The 25252-nt window shown below is 36.8% G+C and overlaps 2 protein-coding genes across 2 annotated transcripts; both read left to right on the top strand.

Annotated features, from left to right (window-relative positions):
* The first annotated feature begins 1171 nt into the window (after positions 1-1171).
* ak6 (adenylate kinase 6) lies at positions 1172-9146 on the top strand. Its single transcript, XM_022668272.2, has 5 exons — positions 1172-1433; positions 3036-3128; positions 3211-3269; positions 3889-4034; positions 8710-9146. The coding sequence occupies exons 1-5, from the start codon at positions 1397-1399 to the stop codon at positions 8897-8899; spliced, it is 525 nt and encodes a 174-aa protein (XP_022523993.1). The 5' UTR covers positions 1172-1396; the 3' UTR covers positions 8900-9146.
* Positions 9147-10515: 1369 nt separating this feature from the next.
* marveld2b (MARVEL domain containing 2b) lies at positions 10516-23394 on the top strand. The gene is made up of 7 exons (XM_007237247.4): positions 10516-10663; positions 12728-13929; positions 14890-14922; positions 15024-15199; positions 15495-15666; positions 21389-21439; positions 22805-23394. Exons 2-7 carry the CDS (start codon positions 12763-12765, stop codon positions 22922-22924), a joined length of 1719 nt encoding a protein of 572 aa, XP_007237309.3. The 5' UTR covers positions 10516-10663; positions 12728-12762; the 3' UTR covers positions 22925-23394.
* Positions 23395-25252: the final 1858 nt, after the last annotated feature.

Raw genomic sequence — 25252 nt, 5'->3', positions numbered from 1 at the left:
TATTTAAAACACCACTGACACTTTACCCGCACTGAGACACTTTAACATGTTAGTGCTCTTCATTCACACTTATCTATGCTGCTATAGCCTTTATATTTTATGTATTTATTTTGATATATTTTTTATTTTATTTTATTTTATTTATTTAATTTCGTTTCACCTCATAAAGCACATGTGATGTTAATGACAAGAATGTTTCCTTAAATCCTTAAATTCTTGAAATGAATACAATTTAATGCATACAAATTATACCCAATTATCTGTCAAACCCAAACACATTCTTTATTTATTGGTTTATTTTTCCAAAACAGAAATCACAAGTGCAGAACAAACATATTTTTCACTAAACACCATACTTCAAATAAAGTAAAAGAAAATTACATTAAAAAAGTTAAAAATCAAATATATATATAGTAAACTGAAGAAACAGAAGGTTATATAGGATTTTTAAAAAGTTAATCTATCACAGGTGTTAATAGACATGGCATAGATCAAATTAGAACATATTTTCTAAGCAAAGAAGACAGCTCACAACTGAGAAAAAATGAAAGGAAATACAACCAAATACAATAGGTTCTGTTGTTTCAACATCAGAAACACAAAACATACCTAAAATACCTAAATATTTATTCAAATAAATATTTTACATTTTAATTTTGAAGATCTTTAGCCTTAGCGAAAAGATTCTTAAGTGGGTGTTCTTCTCTCTAGAGCTTGTAAATCAGTCATTATAAATGTTTGATCATTTATATGCTGAAATATTTACTCATTTTCTCAAGACAGAATTATATCAAATGTTTTGGCATTGCAGATTTTTAAAACAGTTATAAAAGTGCTTTGACTGTGACTCCAGTAGCATCAGCTGACCAACCAGTCAATCAGCTCACAGTAGCAGTAATGCTAGCGCATTGACTGTCTAAAACACGTAATATTTATAAACATAGTAACGTAATGGTATGTGTTCTATGATTTTCTAGTGAAATGCTTTATTCTACTTTCTAAAATTAATTGAATATCCTCGAAATTTAGTTTAGTACTAACTTTAATATGAGTTTTAGCCGTACAGCCCCATTCACCCCCATTTATTAAGGACTCACTCGCTGGCTCCCCCTAGCGGTACGCAGTAATTACTGACATAATAGGGCCTATGGGAAGTGAGCATTCTTGCTATAAACCAGCTCTGGACTGTTGTGTGTAGCTAAGCGGGTGGGCGCGATCCTCTGACGCCAGCACGCCGACAGCTCGCTCCACGTGGGCGCGCACGTTTCTGTGTTCAGTGTTAGCAGTGATGTCTAAAGAGGAGGATTAAACTGAGATATAAGCTTATTTTCCGGTTTTAAGTGGTTATATTAGTCCTCTATTCCCTCACTGTGGGCTGAGCAGGAATTTCCTTGCGATGAAAATCATGAAAAGACCAAATATCCTCCTTACAGGTGAGATCTAACCCTAACTTCCCTCTTTTAACCTCGAATTTAATGTTATATAGCGATATAACTCTTTACTACTTCATTTTATTGTGATCTATACATATGCAGATATAGATATACGCTTAGCTTATGTCAGGTTCGCTTAGCATGGTCCTCTGTTAAAAATGGAGAAGTACTAGTCAGTAAGTAAGTTAGTTTCTGATTCTGAATCATCCGTTCCACCTTAAAAAGCTCAGCAGTTACAGTAGTGACGCTCTGACGCTCCTTTAGGTATATGAATGAAACAGCTGCACGATTTAAGGTGGAATGAAGAGTTCGTTGGGCTGGACAATAATTGTGTATGAACATACAGTACCATTCTCATTTTTAAGTGTTTTTTATTGTAAATTAATACTGAAGTCTTCCATACTATGAAATGTAATAATAAAAAAACAGATTTTAAACTATTTTTAAAAAAAATAAACTTCTTAGATATCAGGCAAAACATTAACAAGATTAAATGCAAAATTTATATGAATTATATGAATATGGGGACAGTGTTTTTATATTTAAAATATTTAGCTGACACTTCTATCCAGAGCAACTTATTAAAGTGCTTCATTGATTATATCCAGGGCTAGTGTATAGAGGCTAGAATCAGCAAGATTCCTTAAGCTTTAATAATGTTTTGACACCTAGGAGTCATTTATGTGGAATTAAAATTGACACATTTATCAGATATGATTGTGATACACCTTGTTCAATTCAGTTCGGATGTATTTTTATAGCACTTTTTACAACAAATGTTGTCACAAAGCAACCTTACAGAGATACAGGTTTAAGCCTCTTATGAGTAAGCACTATGATGATGATGGAGGCAAGGTGAAAAATCTTCCTCTCACTAAGAATAAGAAACTTTAGTAGAATATTGTTGCTGTCAGACAAAAACTATGTACCTTTACTTTTGTCATAGTTCACTTTTAAACAGATTTTAAATCAAGGTTGTGTGTGTACACTGGACAAAGAGTAATGTACATGATTCCACTGTCCCCTTAAGTGCAGTTGCAAAGACCATCAGAAATATTATGATGAAACTGGCTCTCATCAGAGCCTCCCCAGGAAAGGAAGAGCAAGAGTTTCTTCTGTTGTACAGGATAAGTTTATCAGCCTCAGAAACTGCAAGTTAACAACAGCTCCCCACATTAAAGCACCTTTTGGTTTGAGTATTTTGGTTTGTTGTTAGTCTGGTTCACTTCACTATTCATTTACAATGTAGGAAAGAAAATAAAAACACTGAATGAGAAGGTGTGTTCAAAATTTGAATCCCGCTCACATGTCCCACAGGTCCGTGCAGAGTACATTAGCTTCTATGAGACATGGCAAAAGTCATGGGACACATAACTAGTTCCTATACTATGTGTTTGAGAGCATCAGTTGTAAAGTTGTGAGGAGGTAGAGTTGGTATACAGTGAATAGTGAATATTTGAGCAATGTTCTAATCCACGTTATGAGAAGCAAGAACTACTCAACTAAGTAAAGAAAAAAAATACTTTAAAAAGTGAAGGTCAGCCAATCTGAACATTTTGAGAACTAGTGTGAAGTTAAAGCTTTCAACTCGTGTTTTTTCAGGAACGCCAGGAGTTGGGAAGACCACACTCGGTAAAGAACTGGCTCAGAGGACGGGGCTGACGTACGTCAATGTTGGAGATTTGGCACAAGAAGGTGAGCAGCAGGAGTTTTTGTTGACTAGAAACAGCAACAGAAACAAGTCTGGTTATCTAACGACTGTACCTTGTGCTGTCAGGTCAGCTGTTTGACGGGTTTGATGACGAGTACCAGTGCCCCATTCTGGATGAAGACAGGGTAGGTGGTTCAGAAGTTTTTCACTGGGCTGTGATTCAGATTTTGTTTACCTAAAGTCATAACTGTCCAATGAAAAAAGTACCATATTTGTCCCACTATAAAGTGTGCTTAAAATCCTTTAATTTTCCCAAAAATCTTCAGTGCGCCTTATAATCCGGTGCACCTTATGTATGAATTTTACCAGTCGGGTATGAAGGAGCAGTAAAGCCACTCCACTGAAGCACAGCGTTATACAGGAGTTTCTGTTTATTTCTCTCTTAGCATTAGCCACTAACCGCTATTTCCCAGTTTAGAGGTGAGTATATCGGCCTGTAGCTTGCTTCTAACCCCGGCTGGCACTGCTGGAGCAGCATTAGCGTTACCCGCTTAGGTTAGATGCAAATGCTAATACTCCAGCCTTAGTGCTGGAGAAATTTGGCACTCTAAGCTTATTGTAAACAAACAAAAGCGCATTACTCGCCCAAATAACCAGTTTTTAGGAGAGAAATCTGTGTAGATTAACATCCAGCACTCCTCAATCTTTTTATAATTACAGTGTTGTTTACTTGACTTTACTTAACTTAGTTAGCTAAAGTCGCTTTTAATCCATAAATACACACTTCATATTTTTTTCTCCCAGGTTGTGGATGAACTGGAGGACCAAATGACCGATGGCGGCGTGGTCGTGGACTACCATGGCTGCGACTTCTTTCCTGAGCGCTGGTTCGACATAGTGTTCGTCCTCCGCACAGACAACACTAACCTCTACAACAGACTGGAGAACAGGTGAGTGATACACCACCTCTGCAAAAATCTACATTAGCATTTTTATCCTAAAACTATATCAGATAATTTTTAGAAATTATTTTGGGTTGTATGAGAGCAGCATCCTAAAATGAGCCAAACAGCATTCCAATACATGTGGAGAAAAATAAACAACTCATGCTTATTATAGAAAACTCTACTTCCTTGGAAATTAAAAATTCTAGCATACATCATCTGTACACTACATCTACTTCATAGAAATGCGAAAAATCAAAATAATGTAGAATTTTATCTGCAAACAACAGCTAATAATTACATTTTATTAAACATTTTTTCTAGTTTCTTTTTATTAAAAAAATTCATATTGATCATTACTTTAAAAAAGAAGTTCACAGGGGTGATAGTGAAAAAAAATCCTGAGCCTGAACTTTTTTTCCTGTTCCAACGGGGTGAGGGGGGCACAACATACTGCATATGCGACGTAATGTAGGCATACATTTTGATACATTATTCAAACATTTAATAGTCTGTGTATGACCTTATTGTCAAGTGACACATTTTAGATGTTTTAATATTTGCCTTATGTCTATAGTGTTATTCACGAAAACAGATAATTTCCATCTTGGTATAGGACTTACGATTGACTGAAAGAAACTGGCCACGTTCGATTCTACCTGTTAAAACGAATACCAGCGTATGCGTTAAAAATGCATTCAAGGCTTGTGATGTTGCAGTATAGTTAGAAATTGAGGTGTGTATTGAACCACAATGCAACATTTCAACACCAGAATGCATTAACTCAAAGCTGCATATGCAGCAGCCATACCAAGACAGGTCAGTAGGGGGCAATACTACTCCAAAGTACAGTAACTACACTCTGTCTAAAATAGAGGAGGTGATTACCAATTAATTAAGCAATACTTTTTTAATGGAATAACATTACCTTTGTTTATAGACGACTATTTATCTGATCAATTCATATAAACCCAAGAGACACTTAACGTACCAGTGCCAAGAGAACAGCTCTACACTGCTGTGCCTCTGTGTGCTAATTCTTCAAGCTACAACTCGGAGATTAGCTTTCAGCTTCAGTTTCTATCCAGTAAATGAAAAGGAAGCACTAAGAGTGCATATATTTTTTTTTAAACATGATTATGCACGTTCTGCCCCCTTATGCCCTGCACACTCATTAAACCAAAATAACAATAATTTACAATTACTTTTCTTCTTCTCTAATATGCTTAACAATGTTTACGAACACACGATTTTTTTTAAGCATATAGATTAATTTAGCCTTTATTTTAAGCTTATAGCACTCTGTGCTTAACACACTCTACGAAGCCGACACACGTGCTGTTTCTATCAACAACTAACTTGAATTAGCTCCATACATCTGACTGTCCTTTGCATTGGACCAAATTTAGCTCACCTTATGTAATGTTCCTCCTCACTTCAGAAGGCTCCATTTTGCGGAGAGGAGGAGCGCATGTGTGAGTTCGGGTCGGAAATCGGGTCAGGCTCCGGCTGACAATCTAAACTCTACTGCTGTGGAAGCTTGAATGATGCGTTGAAAATCATTTATTTTTATTTTTGCAAATCCTGAAGACATCGCGAATAGAAAGCCTCCTGCTGACCGACGTCGGGAAGCGGAGATGCCTCTGTTTACCAGCCAAAAAATATCTTTAAAATGTGCACAGTAACTATTAGTTACTAGCTATATATTTTTAACATTTATAAGGATTTATAGTTATGCTTACTCCACGGACTTACTCCTAGATTAACAAAGGAGATTTGCCGTTTGCGAATTAGACAGATACACGTGATGCTTATTCTCACTCATTCTCTCTCACATCGTGAAAGCGCAGTTTTGGAAATAAAAAATGAGCAGAAAAAAAGCTCTTTGACTGAAGATAAATCTATTTTATTTCACTTCGCTATTATTTAACTGAAATTCGCTTTTATATTTGAAACAATCGGCTGCTCGTTTGGGCAGTTAATCGGACATCCTGCCCCTCTCACACTACACGACAAACGACGCATGATGAAGCTAAAATTCAGCCGATTATGAAATTCAGCAAAGCAAGGAGCATCACAAGCGGTGGCATTGACACTGCTGTATTGTTATAGTTAAATAATACAGTATTTAGATTTTGCGGGCCGTCTCTATCTGCAGCCTCGCCTGTATTGCGCTTCGGCTTCGGGACCCCCCGCCGCGCGATGCTGCGTCGTAAGAGCGCGCGATGCCGAGAGCGCGCATTGGTCCGCGGATGTCGTCAGCTGCTTCACTTCAAGTTATTGCGATCAAAGGAACGTAAATACAATCAGTTCCAGTCATGAATAAATGAAATAAACCTTTTACTGATGCAGGAGGACTGTCTCTGTGTTATCAACTGTAAAGCATTATATGCGTGTTAACCTAGAGTTTTGTTTATTGACTTAGTTCCAACTGTACGCTGTAAAAATGAGGAAAGAAAAAAAATAATAAAAAATATATGTATAATGGAATTAGGGACAGTTATAAATGGCTCACATGAGACCTGCTTTATGATGAATGATGACCTAAATCTGATTTAGATCTGTAACACTATATTAAATTATAATTGCTGGCCTAAAATAAAAATAATACAATGTTTTTAAAATGTTTATTTTAGAAAGGAATTTATATTGCAATTTTGATTAATCCGATCATTTATTCCAATATTAAATGTGTTTTAGATGTGACCAAATGTAATTGTAAGATGTAGGACAAATTATATCATCACTTTATCATCACATCATTTTTATTGAATTCATTTGTAAGCCTAATATAAATTAATGGGAGACTAAAACGGGTGTTTTTGAAAGTAATTTCTTTAAAGCCAGTTATAAAGAAAATATAACTGCTGAGCACCGTGCGCTCTCCCGACTGGACGTGTCTCGATGCGCGTTAAGTCCTACGAGTTATTTAGTTCTGCAATACCCGTCTTTCTTTCGCTTTTTATACAACTAAACTAGCACTGTCTTACAGTCTTTGTTTGGCTTTATATCTTGCTGTATTCTGAGGGAAATATTATAAAAATATTAACGGACATCGCGAGAGTAACTTTTAGCGCCCACTACCAGACGCGTGTGCACGCAAAAGAGAGTCGGATTCTGCCTGGGATTCAAAATTCGGCACACCTGTTATATATAATATGATTTAAATACATTTTAATTAAATTATATATCGCGCTTTTCATCAAACCCGTCCACTCAACTCAGAGCTCCACTTCAAATGCGCGATTCATGCTGGTACGCAGCTGCCCTGTACTAAGCTTTAAGTTTATTTGGGTGAGTAAAGCACGTGTGAAGCTCGTTAGCCCCTTAACAAAAATATATTAGACAAAAAAGCATGTTAACTTTTACTTCAGTAGCATTTTAGCAAAGTAAATGTACTTTTACTTAATTACAATTTGTAGTACTTTTTCCGCCTCTGCTTATTACAGTTAGGAAGTCGTAATGCGCAGAATTTAAGCTGCCACTGATGTATCTGGGCCGTAACCAATTTTTTCAACTAACATGCCCGGAGGACTCGGAGCCCATGAGCGGCCAAGACAAGACCCGCCGGCGTCCTATTTCTGATTGGATGGAAGGCTTGCGTTGAGCTTTAAATGGTCTGCACACGTCAAAAAAAAAAGGGGGGGGGGGGGGCTTTTTCATAGGGGATGGGGAAAGCTTTTTTTTTTTTTTACAGAGCCACGCTACGCCGGATTTCCGGCGCGGCGCCGGAACGCTATCACCCCTGAGTTCATACCCCAGCTCATGCAGCTTTGACATCAAGCTGCCGGTGCTCAGAAGGAGCAAAATTGATGTCTGCAGCACAGGGCGTCTGTGAGCTGATGCATCAGAACTGAGTCGCTGCGTTTTCCTCCGAGCGTTAGCGCTGTGATGCTACTCGGTAATGCTGCATCATCAGCAGCTCGAAAAGAGGCGGAGTCTGACTTCACATGTATCGGAGGAGGCATGTGTTAGTCTTCGCCCTCCTGGTGTGCTGGGGCATCACTAGTGATAGGGGGAGTCCTAATGAGAGTGTTCCTTCTTGATATCAGTTTAATTAGAAATTCAGTCTGGATATTGATTTATTAGAAGTATTCTGGATATTAATTTTATAAGCAATACAATTTGATTATAAAGTTAATTTTAAATTAATTATGGAATTTTATTTTGATTGAGTTTTACCAAAAAATCATAATCTAATATTAATGTAATTAGAAGTTAATTCTGGTTAATTATTTCATCTAACATGTGTCTTGGTTATTCTGTAAGAATATAGATATACATTTTATTATAACGACGTTCTGCATAGTAATATTAATGAAACTTAATTTCCAAATTTCATGCCTTTATTAGAAATGTATTCTGGTTGTTCATTTTAATAAATATACCTTCTAAATGTTCACTTTCTAGAACTTCATACTGGATATTCTTCTAATTAAAATGTATTCAGTATTTTTTTGTGTAACTTAATTATAACTTTATAAGTTTTTTTTTTTTTTACTTAATTCTGGATATGCATTTATTATTAATTCAATATGATTGCATTTTATTTTATTTTTGTATTTTTATGTTTCCCAGAATATTCCTTTTATTAGACTGCTTGTTTGTACAGCTGTGTTTTATTCTAGATGAGTGCTGTTATTTTGCTGCTGTTGATGTTACTCTGCTGTCTCTTGTTCAGGGGTTACTCAGGGAAGAAGCTTCAGGACAATGTTCAGTGTGAGATCTTCCAGACCATCTATGAAGAGGCCATGGGGGCTTATAAAGAGGAGATTGTGCACCAGCTGCCCAGCAACAGCCCTGACGACCTGGAGAAGAACCTGGAGCAGATCATGCAGTGGATCGAGCAGTGGATAAAGGACAATAACTGAACGAGCTCCATCCCGCAGACTCACAAACACTTCCTCCCTCTGTAGAGACGGGTTCTAAAGAGAACCGTAGACTTCGTTTCATATTTGACCATCTTAACGGAGTTATCCAGAGCTCCTGCTGTTACATAGCTCCTCAGAAAGCTTGTGTAGTGCGCTCTCACTGCTCTGATGAATTGTTAAAGGCAGGGGTCTGAAATGAGCTAAACACCATTCCATAACATGGAGAAAATAAATTTTTTCTACTGTTGTTTGATACTCTTTTTATAGAATTTATATAATTACCACTTTGTGTGTTTCCTTTTTATTTAGGGTGTTTTCACACAAAGTCTGAACCAAGGGTTTATTAGGGCTTGGGGGGAAAAAATATATATGTTCTTAGGTGCATCTCTATGTGTTGGTGTGTTGGTAGCACGGACACTAATCCAGCAAGCTACCTATCGAGCCATCTGCTACTTTCCTCCACACTGTCGAAACAATGCGCACACACACAGTGCTGATGGCGTGTTTTCTCTTTCTAAGCTATGTTAGAATATGGAGCAACTTTTAGCACTTTTGGTTTATTTCTTCCATTAAAGCTTTTAGTTAAACTCAGTAACTCAGTACATTACAATATTTTCATTTAAAAAGCATCTAAACTACCCTAAGATAAACAAAAAAGCATAATACTTTATTCACACGCAGATGCAACACATCAGCTACAACTTTAAAACCAGCTCTGTATATAACCTGCCTGATTTAAAAAAGGTCTAATATTTGGTTGGAGCTCCTTTAGCTTTGATTGTGGCATGGATTCACTGTGGCATTGTTTCAATAAGCTTCTGCAATGTTACAAGATTTATTTTAATCCAGTGTTGCATTAATTTTTCATTAAGATCTTGCAGCCCAAAGATTCTCAATGAGGTTAAGATCTGGACTCTGTGGTGAACTCTCTCTCAATCCATGTGTGAAAATGATGATCTCATGCTCCCTGAACCCTGAACTCTTTCACAATTCCAGCCCCATGAATCCTGACATTATCATGTTGGAATATGGCCGTGTTCATCAGAGAAGAAAAAAAATCAATTGATGGAATAACCTGGTCTATATTCAGTATATTCAGGTATTGAGGTCAGCTGACCTCATTCTTTCAGCACATACTGTTGCTGAACCTAAACCTGCAGACCAACTGCAGCATCAACCAACCCCACATCATTTACTTACTTAAATCCAGGTGGAGAATGTTTTTTTTGGCCAGGCTGTTTAAAAATTAAATATTAGATTTTAAAATCGAGTCTAATATTTAGGTATAAAAAAAGTAAAAGAAAGATTATAGTTTCATGAATGTAGATTACTGTCTGTACAAATTGTCACAGTTATGCAAAAACCTTGTATATCAAATTTTCTTGTCTTTTATTTTTACATAATTTGATTCTGCCAGTTGTTCTTTAACATGTGTCTACAATATTTTGTCTTCTTCTTATTATATCTTTTTTAAATGTCTTAATATGTGTCTTTTAGTATTTCGTCTTTCTTAAAACCGCTTTGAAATTAGCCCCGTCCACCTGTCCTAGGATTGGGTGGTGCCTCACGCAAGTGTACTTTACGTCCTCCAATCCCAGCGCGGGGGCGGGGCTTTACGGAATACAGGTGTTAAAAGAAATAACAGACTCCGGGTTTCGCTCGAACAACTGAAAGGGTTACGTCACCGGTATGGGTGAGGTAGATCACGTGACCCAACGCGTTTCACCTGCAGACCGAGAGGCGCAAGACAGGTGTGTTTGCCAGGTAAGTCGTGTTTTCACGTAAATATGTTTAGTTAATAGCGTCAAAACCTCTAAACAAAGCCGAGGTGAGTGTTTGTGAGAGTATTGCTGGTATTCAGTCCTTAGAAATGTATTGATTAATCCGGATCAGACAGTGGAATGAGACAGTGATCTGACAGAAACCAGGCTTTAGTTAGTTCCTCTGTTGCTTTGACTGTAGGAACATGGTTTAAAATGGGCTTCCTGTTTGTTTTATGGGTCCATGGTCCATAGTTTGAATCTACTGGCACAGTAAAATTGATTTTAAGCCAGTTTAAGTCAATGTATGACTATGGTACTGTGTATGTTCATTGGTTTCACCACAAGGAACATTAGCCATAATGCCCAACCCCCCAACTACAGTGGGGGGTTCCTCAGGTTAGGTTTAAGAACAATGGACCCAGTAGTTAATGGTGGTCATATCATGTTTACCTATGAATGTCATTCCATTTGTTTTGTTATGTACGGTGATGTAAAAAAAGGTCTGGGCACCCCTAACATACCTGTCAAGTCTCCCGTTTTGGCCGGGAAACTACCGTATTTTACTCCTCTTTCTCGCCGTCCTCCCGTATTAGTATTTTCCCGTAAATTTCCCGTATTATATTACAATTAAAAATATATATATTATTGAGGAGACAGGGCACTGACCGCTCTGTGTCTCTTAACCAATCGTGGAGGCGGTTCAAGGAGAAAGTCCCGCCTTTCAGGAGAAACAGCCAATCAGCTTGCAAAGGAGGGTGGGGAAGCCCCCCGTCGCTGTGAGTTCAGGCAGCTAGTCGGAGCAGCTGACGTTAAAAAATATCTGGATATGCAGCGATTTTTCTAAAAGAAAGGTAACGGTAGTCTAATCATGTAAACTGTGATGAGATTTTTCTTATAGCTGCTTAAAAATACTCGTCTCCGAAATAAAACACACAGATTAAACCTTTTAAAATAAAATAATTACAGCTTGTGACTCAGTTTAACTAGAAATGTGGCGAGGACCGAAATTAACTAAACTGATCAGGGGTGGAGTGATCAAAAGATTCATTTTGCAGAATTTGTGCACCCTTTGTTCAATTTTAAATCCATTAAATAAATAAAAAATATATCATATAAAAGAGTGCATTTATACCAAAAAGACATGAAATCTTAACTTTTAAAAAAATATATAGAAAGAGGTTTTTAATTTGGCTGTATTAAAAGAATGCCATATGCAGGAATGTCCACAACATTTCAGATTCTGATAATCTAATTGTAGTGTGTAAGTGGTTCACATGTGGTTATTTTAGATTTTTTGTAAACGTGTCTTAAAATGTAAGGGATACCTTACCTTCGTTGGGCTGGTGGGACGGCTTTAAGCGGACAGAGTAAAATATCCCTTATTTTTAAATCTAAAACTTGACAGGTATGACCCCTAATAATCTTTATGATTTACTTTTATAAATCATTGGTTGTTAAATCAGCAATATCAGTTAAATATATCATGTTCTTCCATTTCCTCACTATGTTCCTCACAGTGGAAACTGACAGCTAAATCCCTGAGATTTTGAGCTTTTTGTATTCTTCCCCTAAAACCAATGATGTTGAATAATCTTTATTTTCAGGTCATTTGAGTGTTTTGTTTTGAGGCTCCCATGTTGCTGCTCTTCAGAGAAGATGCTCTAGAGGAGAAAAACTTGCAATTGGCCACCTTAAGCATTTCTCATAATTGGTTTCACCTGTGAGAATGAAGGTGGAGGGGTCAATGAGCTTACCAAATAAATTTTGTGTTTTAATAGTTAGAGCTTAATATATTCAAATTAATAAAATGAAAAGGGTGCCCAAATGTATGCAGCTATGCACCTGCCTAATTTTATACAAAGAATTATTGCACACTTTCTGTAAATCCTATAAACTTCATTTCAGTTCTCAAATATTACTGTGTTCCTCTGCTGTATTATATATTTAACTAAACCAATGATTTATAAAGGAAAATCATGAAGATTATCAGGGGTGCCCAAACTTTTTCATACCACTGTAGTGTTTATATAATTTACACTTTTCCAATCTTTCGGTCTTCCCTCAGGGATCTAGAGGATTCTACAACTAAGACCAAAACCCATGTCAGCAGGAAACGGCTCATCGTACCACTTTGATCGGGTCAGAGAATTACCATACTATGACCAAGTGCCACTGGACGATGGAGTCCCATACCCCTTCGAGGGGTCCATGTCAGCTTTCAGCGATGAACCCTTACCACCCCCTCCACTTCCGGTCCATGCACCTGTGGGGCCAGACCTCTACCCCAGCGACGCAGAGGACCAGCAGGACCAGGCCATGGACATCAAACCGGTGCGCCGCTTCATCCCAGACTCCGTGAAGAACTTCTTTCGGGGAAACAGCTTCCGAAGCAGCAAGAGCCAGAACTCCTTTCCACCACCTCCATCTGAAAAGCTCAACTCCACTACAGGAGGGGTGCCATGCTCCCCTCCCCACTCCCGTCCTTCTTCACCTGGAGCCCCCAGCTCTTATACCGACCCATATGGAGGATCTGGGGGCAGCTACGCATCAAGAAAAGAGCAGGCGGCTCTCCTGGGGGAAGCACTGGAATCGATTTCAGGCCGCTCAGCACAGACCGCCAAGACATACAGCGAGAAGGTGGAAGAGTACAATGAGAGATATGCCTACATGAAGTCATGGGCAGGGCTTCTGCGCATCCTTGGTTGCGTAGAGCTGCTGCTGGGTGCAGCTATTTTTGCTTGCGTCTGTGCCTATGTGCACAAGGATAATGAGTGGTACAACATGTTCGGGTACACCCAACAGACCATCTATGGGGGGGGTTATGGAGGCTCAATGGGAGGGATGTACGGTGGGTATGGGGTCGACTACAATGGGCCCAAGACTCCTTTCATCCTAGTGGTGGCTGGCTTGGCCTGGATCGGAACAGTCATTATGCTTGTCTTGGGCATGACCATGTACTACCGGACTATCTTGCTGGACTCCAGCTGGTGGCCCTTGACAGAGTGCATTATAAATGTGGTGCTGGGAGCTCTGTATCTTGCAGCATCTATCGTATACGTTCGGGACACTCTTCGAGGGGGGCTCTGTTACTACCCGCACTTCAATAACGGCCCCAATGCTGCCTTCTGCCGGACAGAGGCCGGACAGACGGCAGCCATCGTCTTCCTGTTCATCACTACTTTGCTGTACCTGGTGGGAGCTGGGGTGTGTATAAAGCTGTGGCGGCACGAAGCAGCACGTCTTCGGCGGGAGGCACTTGAACAAGAGGTGAGCCTCAGATTAGGGTCTCTTCTGCAATAACCTCATCCAGCATACTAAACTAATTATTTTCAAAAACTCAGAACTAAGGCTAGGGGCTACTCCTCTACTTCCAAAACTTTGTCCTGAAGTTTTTATTTGATTTTTTTTGTGACAGTGGGTCCTCAGGGTTCTGAATAAACTACTCTATTTTAAAGCATTATGGTTCACAGAGTTGTTTGAGGCATTAGCGAAAACAATGCTAGGTTATAAAAGGTCATCACAGTTGATTATCCATTCATATTAATCTCCCTCTCTCTCTCTCTCTCTCTCTATATATGTATATATATATATATATATGGGTCAAGACATATAGTGTCTAATGTATAGATTAAAAAAAGTAGTATTTTTTTTTTTAAACATTAAGAATTTTGAGTACATATACATTTAGATCATTCAGACAAATTGGTTGTGACCTTACAAAATGTCATGTAATGCGACAATGAACTTAAAATCTTAAGATAATTAAGATTTTAAAATAATGTGCTTAATTTATATTTTATTTTATTTGTGCTTAATCATCTGTCTTTTTCAGTTGTTGGAACATTAGAAATGTTGTGCACACACATTCATATTTGTGAATTAACTTTTAGATTAATTGATCATCCAGACAAATTCATTTATCCTTAATATTTTTTTACGTTCATTCTCAGTAGTTATAATGTGTGTGTATAGCATTTATTTAAAATAATGAGCTCATATTTTTATTTTATAAAGGCACAGTCTTCTTTTTAAACTGTATTTAACTTAACTAAGCTGACTTTTCTGTAAATTTTATAAAACTGATGGAAAGTCACAATATTGACCCATTTACACAGACATTGTATTGCAATATTTGGAGCAATAATGTAGCATTGTCTGTATTAAAATATCATAAAGCACCTAAAAAAGCTGCCATTTGTATTAATTAATTCTCTATTTTCTGTTTAGATGAGGACAGTCGTTTCAGTTCCACTGACCATGGTAAGAATTCTCTTGACCTAACTGCCATTTATTGGGATTAATTAATGGTCATCTAATTGTCTTTGCATGTCTCTGTCCTTATGATGTCACTTTCTCTCTAGCTTGAGCAGGGTTCCAGCGTCTCAGGACCTGTCTACAAACCCAAGCTGATGGCCTCTGCAGAGAACCTAGACGGTGCTACACCTGTTCAAATGCCGATGATTGAGCCGGAGTACCTGAGGGGTCACATCCCTGCTGGACACATCCCCAAACCGGTGGTCATCGCAGATTATGTAGCGTAAGTTCAGATATACATTCATTGGCCACTTTTTTATATAAACCATCACTGTTTTTTCTTTATTCACTAGCCTCTGTCACTTTTGGGTGTATGCATGGACAATACTGGTCAGATGCTGTAGGGCACAATTATTACTACTCACAGCACTGTCAGCTGTGAGTGGTAATGTCTTCCATTATGTATTACTAGTATATATGTGACATATATATATGTGGGCTGAGAAATAGATTTATATATTTTTTTTATTTCAGTAATTCAGTTCAAAATGTGAACTTATTTCTTTTTATTTTGGCAGAAAATACCCAACCATTCGTACTGATGAGGAAAAAGACCGGTACAAAGCTGTGTTCAATGACCAGTACGAGGAGTATAAAGAGCTGCACGCTGAAGTTCAGGCACTGGCAAAGAAGTTCGAGGAGATGGACAACATGATGATCAACCTACCGGCTCGCCCGTCCAGTCAAATGGTACACTTATTTACTTAACTTTGAAAGTACAGCTTCCAATATACTGTTTGAGCTTTTTCAACCAATATAGGACTATGCTACACTCGCTGGACACTTTCTTAGAAACACCTTCTTGTAGCTCCACTTCATTACATTACATTACGTTACATTTGGCAGACGCTTTTGTCCAAAGCGACTTACAAAAGTCAAGTACAAAAATAATAGAAGTTACAGGTAAAACATCTTTAGATAGGGCTTAAAGGAGGTCAAAGGGAAATAATAGGATAGAGGAGGGAAGGAGAGGAAAAAGGAAATGAGGTTGGAAGTAGTTAGTGTGTTAGAGGTGGCAGGAGAGTAAGTGCTCTTTGAAGAGCTCTGTCTTTAGGAGTTTATTAAAGATAGTGAGAGATTCTCCTGATCTGGTAGTGGAAGGTAGTTAGTTAGAGGTGTTAGGAGAGTAAGTGCTCTTTGAAGAGCTCTGTCTTCAGGAGTTTATTAAAGATAGTGAGGGAAGCTCCTGATCTGGTAGTAGAAGGTAGTTAGTTAGAGGTGTTAAGAGAGTAAGTGCTGTTTGAAGAGCTCTGTCTTCAGGAGTTTATTAAAGATAGTGAGAGATTCTCCTGATCTGGTAGTAGAAGGTAGTTAGTTAGAGGTGTTAGGAGAGTAAGTGCTGTTTGAAGAGCTCAGTCTTCAGGAGTTTATTAAAGATAGTGAGAGATTCTCCTGATCTGATAGTAGAAGGTAGTTAGTTAGAGGTGTTAGGAGAGTAAGTGCTGTTTGAAGAGCTCTGTCTTCAGGAGTTTATTAAAGATAGTGAGAGATTCTCCTGATCTGGTAGTAGAAGGTAGTTAGTTAGAGGTGTTGGGAGAGTAAGTGCTCTTTGAAGAGCTCTGTCTTCAGGAGTTTATTAAAGATAGTGAGAGATTCTCCTGATCTGGTAGTAGAAGGTAGTTAGTTAGAGGTGTTAGGAGAGTAAGTGCTCTTTGAAGAGCTCTGTCTTCAGGAGTTTATTAAAGATAGTGAGGGAAGCTCCTGATCTGGTAGTAGAAGGTAGTTAGTTAGAGGTGTTAAGAGAGTAAGAGCTCAGTCTTCAGGAGTTTCTTAAAGATGGTGAGAGATTCTCCTGATCTGGTAGTAGAAGGTAGTTAGTTAGAGGTGTTGGGAGAGTAAGTGCTCTTTGAAGAGCTCTGTCTTCAGGAGTTTATTAAAGATAGTGAGAGATTCTCCTGATCTGGTAGTAGAAGGTAGTTTGTTCCACCATTGGGGAACTTCGCTAGTTCACAGTCCATTTATTGACATTTTGTGTTAAATGTCTGAATTAGCAGTCAGTTAGAAACTGCAGAGCTGCAGTTAAATAATTATCACTGCTTTCCAATGAGAAACATGTATCTCTATTTTTTCCTTATATCATTTGAACCCTCTAGCTGTTTTTGACTCCATGTAAATAATTCTGGTAAAATAAGTTACTAGAAAGGCTTTAAAATGATAAGAACATTTATTTTTACCCTTACCTGTAAAGTAATCATTGTGAAAATGTGTTTTCTTCATTGGACAGGAAAGAAATATTTTGGGTGATACACCCACATTCAACCAAGCAGTGGCTTCACACTACTTGATTTGCTTGTACCAGAGGCACACACACCATGAATAGTGGTAAATGGAGGAAATAAAAGCATTTACATAGCATAAAATACACTGAGATGCCAAAAGTCATGGCACAGGAACTAGCATGGCACAGGAAAAACCCATGACTTTTGTCATGTCTCATGGAAGCAAAAGAATGTTACACTGATATGTGTGTATTTAAAGAGCTCAGTCTTCAGGAGTTTCTTAAAGATAGTGAGAGATTCTCCTGATCTGGTAGTAGAAGGTAGTTAGTTAGAGGTGTTGGGAGAGTAAGTGCTGTTTGAAGAGCTCTGTCTTCAGGAGTTTATTAAAGATAGTGAGAGATTCTCCTGATCTGGTAGTAGAAGGTAGTTAGTTAGAGGTGTTAGGAGAGTAAGTGCTGTTTGAAGAGCTCAGTCTTCAGGAGTTTATTAAAGATAGTGAGAGATTCTCCTGATCTGATAGTAGAAGGTAGTTAGTTAGAGGTGTTAGGAGAGTAAGTGCTGTTTGAAGAGCTCTGTCTTCAGGAGTTTATTAAAGATAGTGAGGGAAGCTCCTGATCTGGTAGTAGAAGGTAGTTAGTTAGAGGTGTTAAGAGAGTAAGAGCTCAGTCTTCAGGAGTTTCTTAAAGATGGTGAGAGATTCTCCTGATCTGGTAGTAGAAGGTAGTTAGTTAGAGGTGTTGGGAGAGTAAGTGCTCTTTGAAGAGCTCTGTCTTCAGGAGTTTATTAAAGATAGTGAGAGATTCTCCTGATCTGGTAGTAGAAGGTAGTTTGTTCCACCATTGGGGAACTTCGCTAGTTCACAGTCCATTTATTGACATTTTGTGTTAAATGTCTGAATTAGCAGTCAGTTAGAAACTGCAGAGCTGCAGTTAAATAATTATCACTGCTTTCCAATGAGAAACATGTATCTCTATTTTTTCCTTATATCATTTGAACCCTGTAGCTGTTTTTGACTCCATGTAAATAATTCTGGTAAAATAAGTTACTAGAAAGGCTTTAAAATGATAAGAACATTTATTTTTACCCTTACCTGTAAAGTAATCATTGTGAAAATGCGTTTTCTTCATTGGACAGGAAAGAAATATTTTGGGTGATACACCCACATTCAACCAAGCAGTGGCTTCACACTACTTGATTTGCTTGTACCAGAGGCACACACACCATGAATAGTGGTAAATGGAGGAAATAAAAGCATTTACATAGCATAAAATACACTGAGATGCCAAAAGTCATGGCACAGGAACTAGCATGGCACAGGAAAAACCCATGACTTTTGTCATGTCTCATGGAAGCAAAAGAATGTTACACTGATATGTGTGTATTTAAAGAGCTCAGTCTTCAGGAGTTTCTTAAAGATAGTGAGAGATTCTCCTGATCTGGTAGTAGAAGGTAGTTAGTTAGAGGTGTTGGGAGAGTAAGTGCTGTTTGAAGAGCTCTGTCTTCAGGAGTTTATTAAAGATAGTGAGAGATTCTCCTGATCTGGTAGTAGAAGGTAGTTAGTTAGAGGTGTTAGGAGAGTAAGTGCTGTTTGAAGAGCTCAGTCTTCAGGAGTTTATTAAAGATAGTGAGAGATTCTCCTGATCTGATAGTAGAAGGTAGTTAGTTAGAGGTGTTAGGAGAGTAAGTGCTGTTTGAAGAGCTCTGTCTTCAGGAGTTTATTAAAGATAGTGAGAGATTCTCCTGATCTGGTAGTAGAAGGTAGTTAGTTAGAGGTGTTGGGAGAGTAAGTGCTCTTTGAAGAGCTCTGTCTTCAGGAGTTTATTAAAGATAGTGAGAGATTCTCCTGATCTGGTAGTAGAAGGTAGTTAGTTAGAGGTGTTAGGAGAGTAAGTGCTCTTTGAAGAGCTCTGTCTTCAGGAGTTTATTAAAGATAGTGAGGGAAGCTCCTGATCTGGTAGTAGAAGGTAGTTAGTTAGAGGTGTTAAGAGAGTAAGAGCTCAGTCTTCAGGAGTTTCTTAAAGAAGGTGAGAGATTCTCCTGATCTGGTAGTAGAAGGTAGTTAGTTAGAGGTGTTGGGAGAGTAAGTGCTCTTTGAAGAGCTCTTTCTTCAGGAGTTTATTAAAGATAGTGAGAGATTCTCCTGATCTGGTAGTAGAAGGTAGTTTGTTCCACCATTGGGGAACTTCGCTAGTTCACAGTCCATTTATTGACATTTTGTGTTAAATGTCTGAATTAGCAGTCAGTTAGAAACTGCAGAGCTGCAGTTAAATAATTATCACTGCTTTCCAATGAGAAACATGTATCTCTATTTTTTCCTTATATCATTTGAACCCTCTAGCTGTTTTTGACTCCATGTAAATAATTCTGGTAAAATAAGTTACTAGAAAGGCTTTAAAATGATAAGAACATTTATTTTTACCCTTACCTGTAAAGTAATCATTGTGAAAATGCGTTTTCTTCATTGGACAGGAAAGAAATATTTTGGGTGATACACCCACATTCAACCAAGCAGTGGCTTCACACTACTTGATTTGCTTGTACCAGAGGCACACACACCATGAATAGTGGTAAATGGAGGAAATAAAAGCATTTACATAGCATAAAATACACTGAGATGCCAAAAGTCATGGCACAGGAACTAGCATGGCACAGGAAAAACCCATGACTTTTGTCATGTCTCATGGAAGCAAAAGAATGTTACACTGATATGTGGGGGATATGCTGGATGTGTGAGCGGGACCTCCTGCATTAATTGTGAATGTGATTTCAGCCAGAAGCGCTTGTCTGTTCACGTGGACAATTCTAACCAGATGCAGCCGGTCACGATCTTCTATGACATATTGCCAGTACACATGTGACACTGTGGATGAAGAAATGTTAAATGCACAACCCCACAACTTTAAACAGGGAACATCCCATCCACCTGTCCACATTATCATGCCTTCCTCGACCTCCTGATTAATAATTCACGTTGCCTTGCCATAAGCATGTTAGCTGTGCTTTAAACATCTGGGCATCCACATCAGTGTGGACTTCACGTGGACATTGAACACCACACAGCTGGTCAAAAAGGCTCAACAGTGGCTGTACTTCCTGAGGAGGCTGAGGAAGTTCAGGATGTCTCCCAAGATACTCTACAACTTCTACAGCTGTGTCATTGAGAGCCTTTTGACCAACTGTATCACCGTGTGGTACGGCAACCCTACTGTGAAGGACCGCACACGCCTGCAGAGAGTGGTAAAGGCTGCGGAGAAGATCATCAGAACTCCACTGCCCTCTCTGCAGAGCATCTACCACCAGAGAGTCCTCAGGAGAGCTGCCTCCATCCTCAAAGACTCTACCCACCCCCAGCATGGACTGTTCACTCTTCTGCCTTCAGGCCGGAGGTACAGAAGTGTGAAATGCAAAACCACCAGGCTAAAGAACTGCTTCTTCCCCACTGCTACCAGACTCTTAAACCTACCTCAGAAATAACCAATTCACATTACTCTCTACACGTTTACATGTCAAGGACATTTCTCAGAGGCACATGCTCACTTTACTGCAAAAATTTTATAATTGCACTACTGAACTTTTTGCACTTTTTTTATTTCACTGCTGTAGATAACCATGTACTTACTTGTAAGTAATATCCATAACACATTTAAAACATTTAACACCAATTTAATATTTATTTAGTTAGTTTATTTCTTGCTTTATTATATATTTTCTATATACTTGGCGAGGAGCAAAGTAAGAATTTCATTGTAGGAGGAAACTTGTTTCTTACTGTACTCATGACAATAAAACTTATTAAATCTTGAATCTTTGAATGTAGTGTTCAACCTCGCAAGGTAACATCTCACAACTTTAGTTTAGTACAGGTGTTTGTGTTTCCAAGCTCTCCCTTTTCACGATCAGTTTACTTACAGCTGTCCCATGACTTTTGGCATGTCAGTGTATCTCATATGTTTTTGGTGCTGTGAGTCATTGGTTGATTTACTGACCTATTACCTCTTAGTTATAGCAAATAACTGATCCCAGCTCAGCAGGAAGATCATGTGAAGTTTGATAAATATGGGTCACAGTGTTCATAAACTTTATGGCCTGTTGGATAAAGTTATTGTCTGAGAATAATAAACAGAGCTGTGAGGGAATGTGTTTATATTTTATGGTGTTGCTAAACAAGTATTTTCTCTTTTTTCTCCCTACAGGAACAAGAACGCATCAATAACATTGTGCAGGAGTATCAGAGGAAGAAAAATGTGAGTGTTTCTTAAACTCTATAAATGCCATGTAGAGAAGGGGCAAAATCACAAAAATATATTATTATAATATATTATAAATATATGTTTCTAGCAGGTGAATGTCACATTTTTCCTATAAGTAATAAAATCATATGTAAAAATAATGACTTTTAATCTTAAACAATAATTTTAATTTAAGAAGTTATTTTTTGAGACACTAAGCCAGAGGTAAGTCACTTTTTCTTCACTTTTGTCATTGTTTTAAGAAATTATGTAAAACAAAAAAATTTGAAAATAAGTATTAAATAAAGTAATAAATAAGTCTTTATGTTTATATCATTTTAGAATATTACTTACTTAAAGATAATGCATTATAGTGCAAGATATGTTTTTAACATATGTATTTTAATAATTTTAAACTCAGTCTTTATCAGTTTATTCACGCATCATTTATCCAAATAAACGTAGAATTAGAACTGAAGAGAACTGGAGAGATAAAAGAGAGTCCAAAAGATTTCTCGCTAAAACATTTTCTAAATATTTTTACTCTGTTCTCTAAATATTATGATTTTATTTTACAAATATTGACTATTATAATTTATTTTTACTTTGTTCTCATAATATTATAACTTCATTCTTGAAATATTACTTGAAATATGACTATTAATACAAGAGCTACTGCGACCATGAAGATATCATAATAGAAAACTCATTTACATATCGTTTAATAAAATGAACTGAGAATTAAAACTGAAGAGAGCCGGAGAGATAAAAAAGAGAGAGCAAAAACTCCTTGATAAAATTACTCTGAAAAAAAGACTGCACCACTATGCATGTTTTAGGGTATTTTTAGCATGCTTGGTGCAGTTACAAATTCTCACCAATTACTTGCTGACTGTCACTTTAAGAAAGTGCATTATTATTATTATTATTATTATTTAACAAAATTATTAGAAAAAATATTATAGATATTAGTTCTCAAGAAACTCAACTCAAGAAATGCATTATTATTTCAAAACAATTAAGCAAATATTGAAGAAAATTAGTAAAATTATTATTTTAAGATTTTAAAAAAGTTATATGTTCGAGGAAATAATAATTATTTATAGCTGTTAAATCAAACATTTTGACATACAGCTGCCAGCAACAGAAAAGCTGCTAAATTTGTCTGAAATTGACCAAAAAACATATCAGGGAGTGTGAAGTTTGTTTCACATGGACTCAGACTACACAAATTACACAGTCAGAAAGCTTCCCTTTAGTACTAGATTTAATCTGTGCAGTATAACCGGTTCTGTGAAGCAGAAAAGGGAAGTTCAGAGTTAATTTACATGAAGGAAACATGTTCAACATTCTTTCTTACCTGCTGTTTTTTAATCACAGGACCCGACGTTCCTGGAGAAGAAGGAAAGATGTGAATATCTGAAGAGCAAACTTTCTCACATCAAACAGAAAATCCAGGAATACGACAAAGTGATGGACTGGAATGATGGATATGATTAAAATAGTTAACGTTAGTCTCTAAAACGAACTAAATGAACATTAATGCCATCTAAACCAATGCCCACGTCCCATTATTGAGATATTACTGAAAGAGGATGATTCTGTTTGAAGAACAATCTGATATTTAGATCATGTTCAGTATATAAGTATGATCTGATATTGTTTGTTAAATGTGAATATTTTAGAAGTGTTTAATCCTGTTTATTAATTATATCAAACGAGAGCTCTATGAATATGTATTTAAGTCAAAATAGTGTTTTTTTTTAAATGAAGGTTTTAGCTGAGCGTTTCGGGGTAGTGTGATGTGATGTGTGTTGTAGATTTGTAAAAGAAAAAGAAACTGGTGTAGGTTAGGTTTAAATTGGACGTTCATGTTTTATTGTGCAAAGTGCCTTTTTATATTTCACCTATTTGTCTTTTTTATATTTTGTATGTCACATATCAGAAAAAGTAAAACCAAAACATGTGAACACATGTTGCTGTGAAATCTTTTATATCACATTTTTGCTACTCAAAGATAAACCAATAACACTAAATACCACGTCAAAAATATTGCATCATGTACTGTTGGACAGTCAGACACCTCTAGTAGTTAAACAGGGGACATTAACTCACAGATCTCAGCGATATATGTGCAGAACGCAGGCACATTTGTTGTCTCCTAAAGGAATTTTTCAGCAGGATAATGCTCACTCACACAGAGCGATGGTTTTCCAGGAATATCTCCATAGTTCTTTATCTATTTTCTTCTCAGAATAAAAAAAAAACATTGATCCATGCTTCTAAAAACTTTAAGTTCTGAGTTTGATGATGTAAAGCTTGGATGAAGATGCTCGGCCACAGAAACCCATTCCACAAAGCTCTCTACAATACTGTTGTTGAACTAATTTCGCAAATATTATGTCTTCATACTCTAAAAATTAAGATTTTATTCTCAAAAAATGATTTAATTATCAAAAATATTGTAACATTATTCTCACAATATTTCCACTTAATTACGTTATTCATTTATTCTCTAATTATTTTTACTTTTCTCTACATATTTTGATGTTTTTAATATTTTGAATATTATTACTTTATTCTCAAAATATTTCATTCTTAAAAATGTATTTTAGTATTCTTAGTATTTATTTTGTTGTGAAACTATTTTTACTTTATTCTCTAAATATTTGTACTTTATTCTCAAAAACATTTCAATTTATTCTCAAAAATATTTTTACTTTATTTTCCAAAAAATAAATACTTTGTTGTCTAAATATTTACATTTTGTTCTTTAAATATTTTACTATATTTTCTAAATATTTTCACTTTATTCTCAAAATATTTCCCTTTATTCTATAAATATTTTTTTACTTTATTCTCAACATATTTTTACTTTATTCTCTAAATATTTTCACTTTATTCTCTAAATATTTTTTACTTTATTCTCAAAATATTTTTTACTTAATGTTCTAAATATTTTCACTTTATTCTCAAAATACTTGTTACTTTATATATATATATATATATATATTTACTTAATTTCTAAATATTTTCACTTTATTCTCTATATAATTTTATTTTCTAAATACTTTTGACTTTGTTCTCAAAATATTATGACTTCATTTTTGAAATACTAGACTGTGCAACGTTTGTAGCCTGCTCTACAAAATTCTTAAAATATTTCTACTTTATTTTTTAAATATTATGACTTAATTCTCGAAATAATATACAGAATGACGTTTCTCAGCATAGTATGGCCTAGTTTTTTAAATATTCTCATTTAATTCTTTCATTTTAGTATCAGTGTCTCTGTAGTGCTGTTGTTTGTGTAGAGGTGTTAAGGTGAAATCTCTTGCTCAGACTTCACATCAACAGCTCATTGTTATCGGTGAGGATGCTGTAGGAATTCGAGCCACGTGTAAACTGGTCTGGCCGGATTTGCAGTGAGAGTTTCACCTTTCCAGCCATAATGAGTTTCAGGAGGAGAGCCTGGCCTTCACTCACTTGATGTGTAATCATGAACGTGGGTCACTTTTTAACCTGATGTTTAACAGTACTTCAAATGACTCAGATCCTAAAAATACTTTACTGAACTAAAGTAGAAATCCAAACATACAGATTTGAAAAAAAAAACAAGACATCACTTAAAAATGATGAGTTTCTTAGATTTTACCAAATTGAAAATCTCTGGAATATAATCAAGAGAAAGATGGATGATCACAAGCCATCAAACCACCAAACTGAACTGCTTGAATTTTTTTGCACCAGGAGTAAAGCAGCATAAAGTTATCCAAAAGCAGTGTGTAAGACTGGTGGAGGAGAACATGCAAAGATTCATGAAAACTG

The sequence above is a fragment of the Astyanax mexicanus genome, chromosome 22, assembly GCF_023375975.1.
Source record: "Astyanax mexicanus isolate ESR-SI-001 chromosome 22, AstMex3_surface, whole genome shotgun sequence".
Lineage (NCBI taxonomy): Eukaryota > Metazoa > Chordata > Actinopteri > Characiformes > Acestrorhamphidae > Astyanax > Astyanax mexicanus.
This window is presented reverse-complemented; position numbering and strand designations above follow the sequence as displayed.

Coding starts and splice junctions, on each gene's coding strand:
- ak6 (XM_022668272.2), top strand. CDS start 1,397: ATGAAAATCATGAAAAGACCAAATATCCTCCTTACAG. Junction 3,270..3,888: donor CCATTCTGGATGAAGACAGG/GTAGGTGGTTCA, acceptor TTTTTCTCCCAG/GTTGTGGATGAACTGGAGGA. Junction 4,035..8,709: donor TACAACAGACTGGAGAACAG/GTGAGTGATACA, acceptor TCTCTTGTTCAG/GGGTTACTCAGGGAAGAAGC.
- marveld2b (XM_007237247.4), top strand. CDS start 12,763: ATGTCAGCAGGAAACGGCTCATCGTACCACTTTGATCGGGTCAGAGAA. Junction 14,923..15,023: donor TTTCAGTTCCACTGACCATG/GTAAGAATTCTC, acceptor CTTTCTCTCTAG/CTTGAGCAGGGTTCCAGCGT. Junction 15,200..15,494: donor GTCATCGCAGATTATGTAGC/GTAAGTTCAGAT, acceptor TTATTTTGGCAG/AAAATACCCAACCATTCGTA.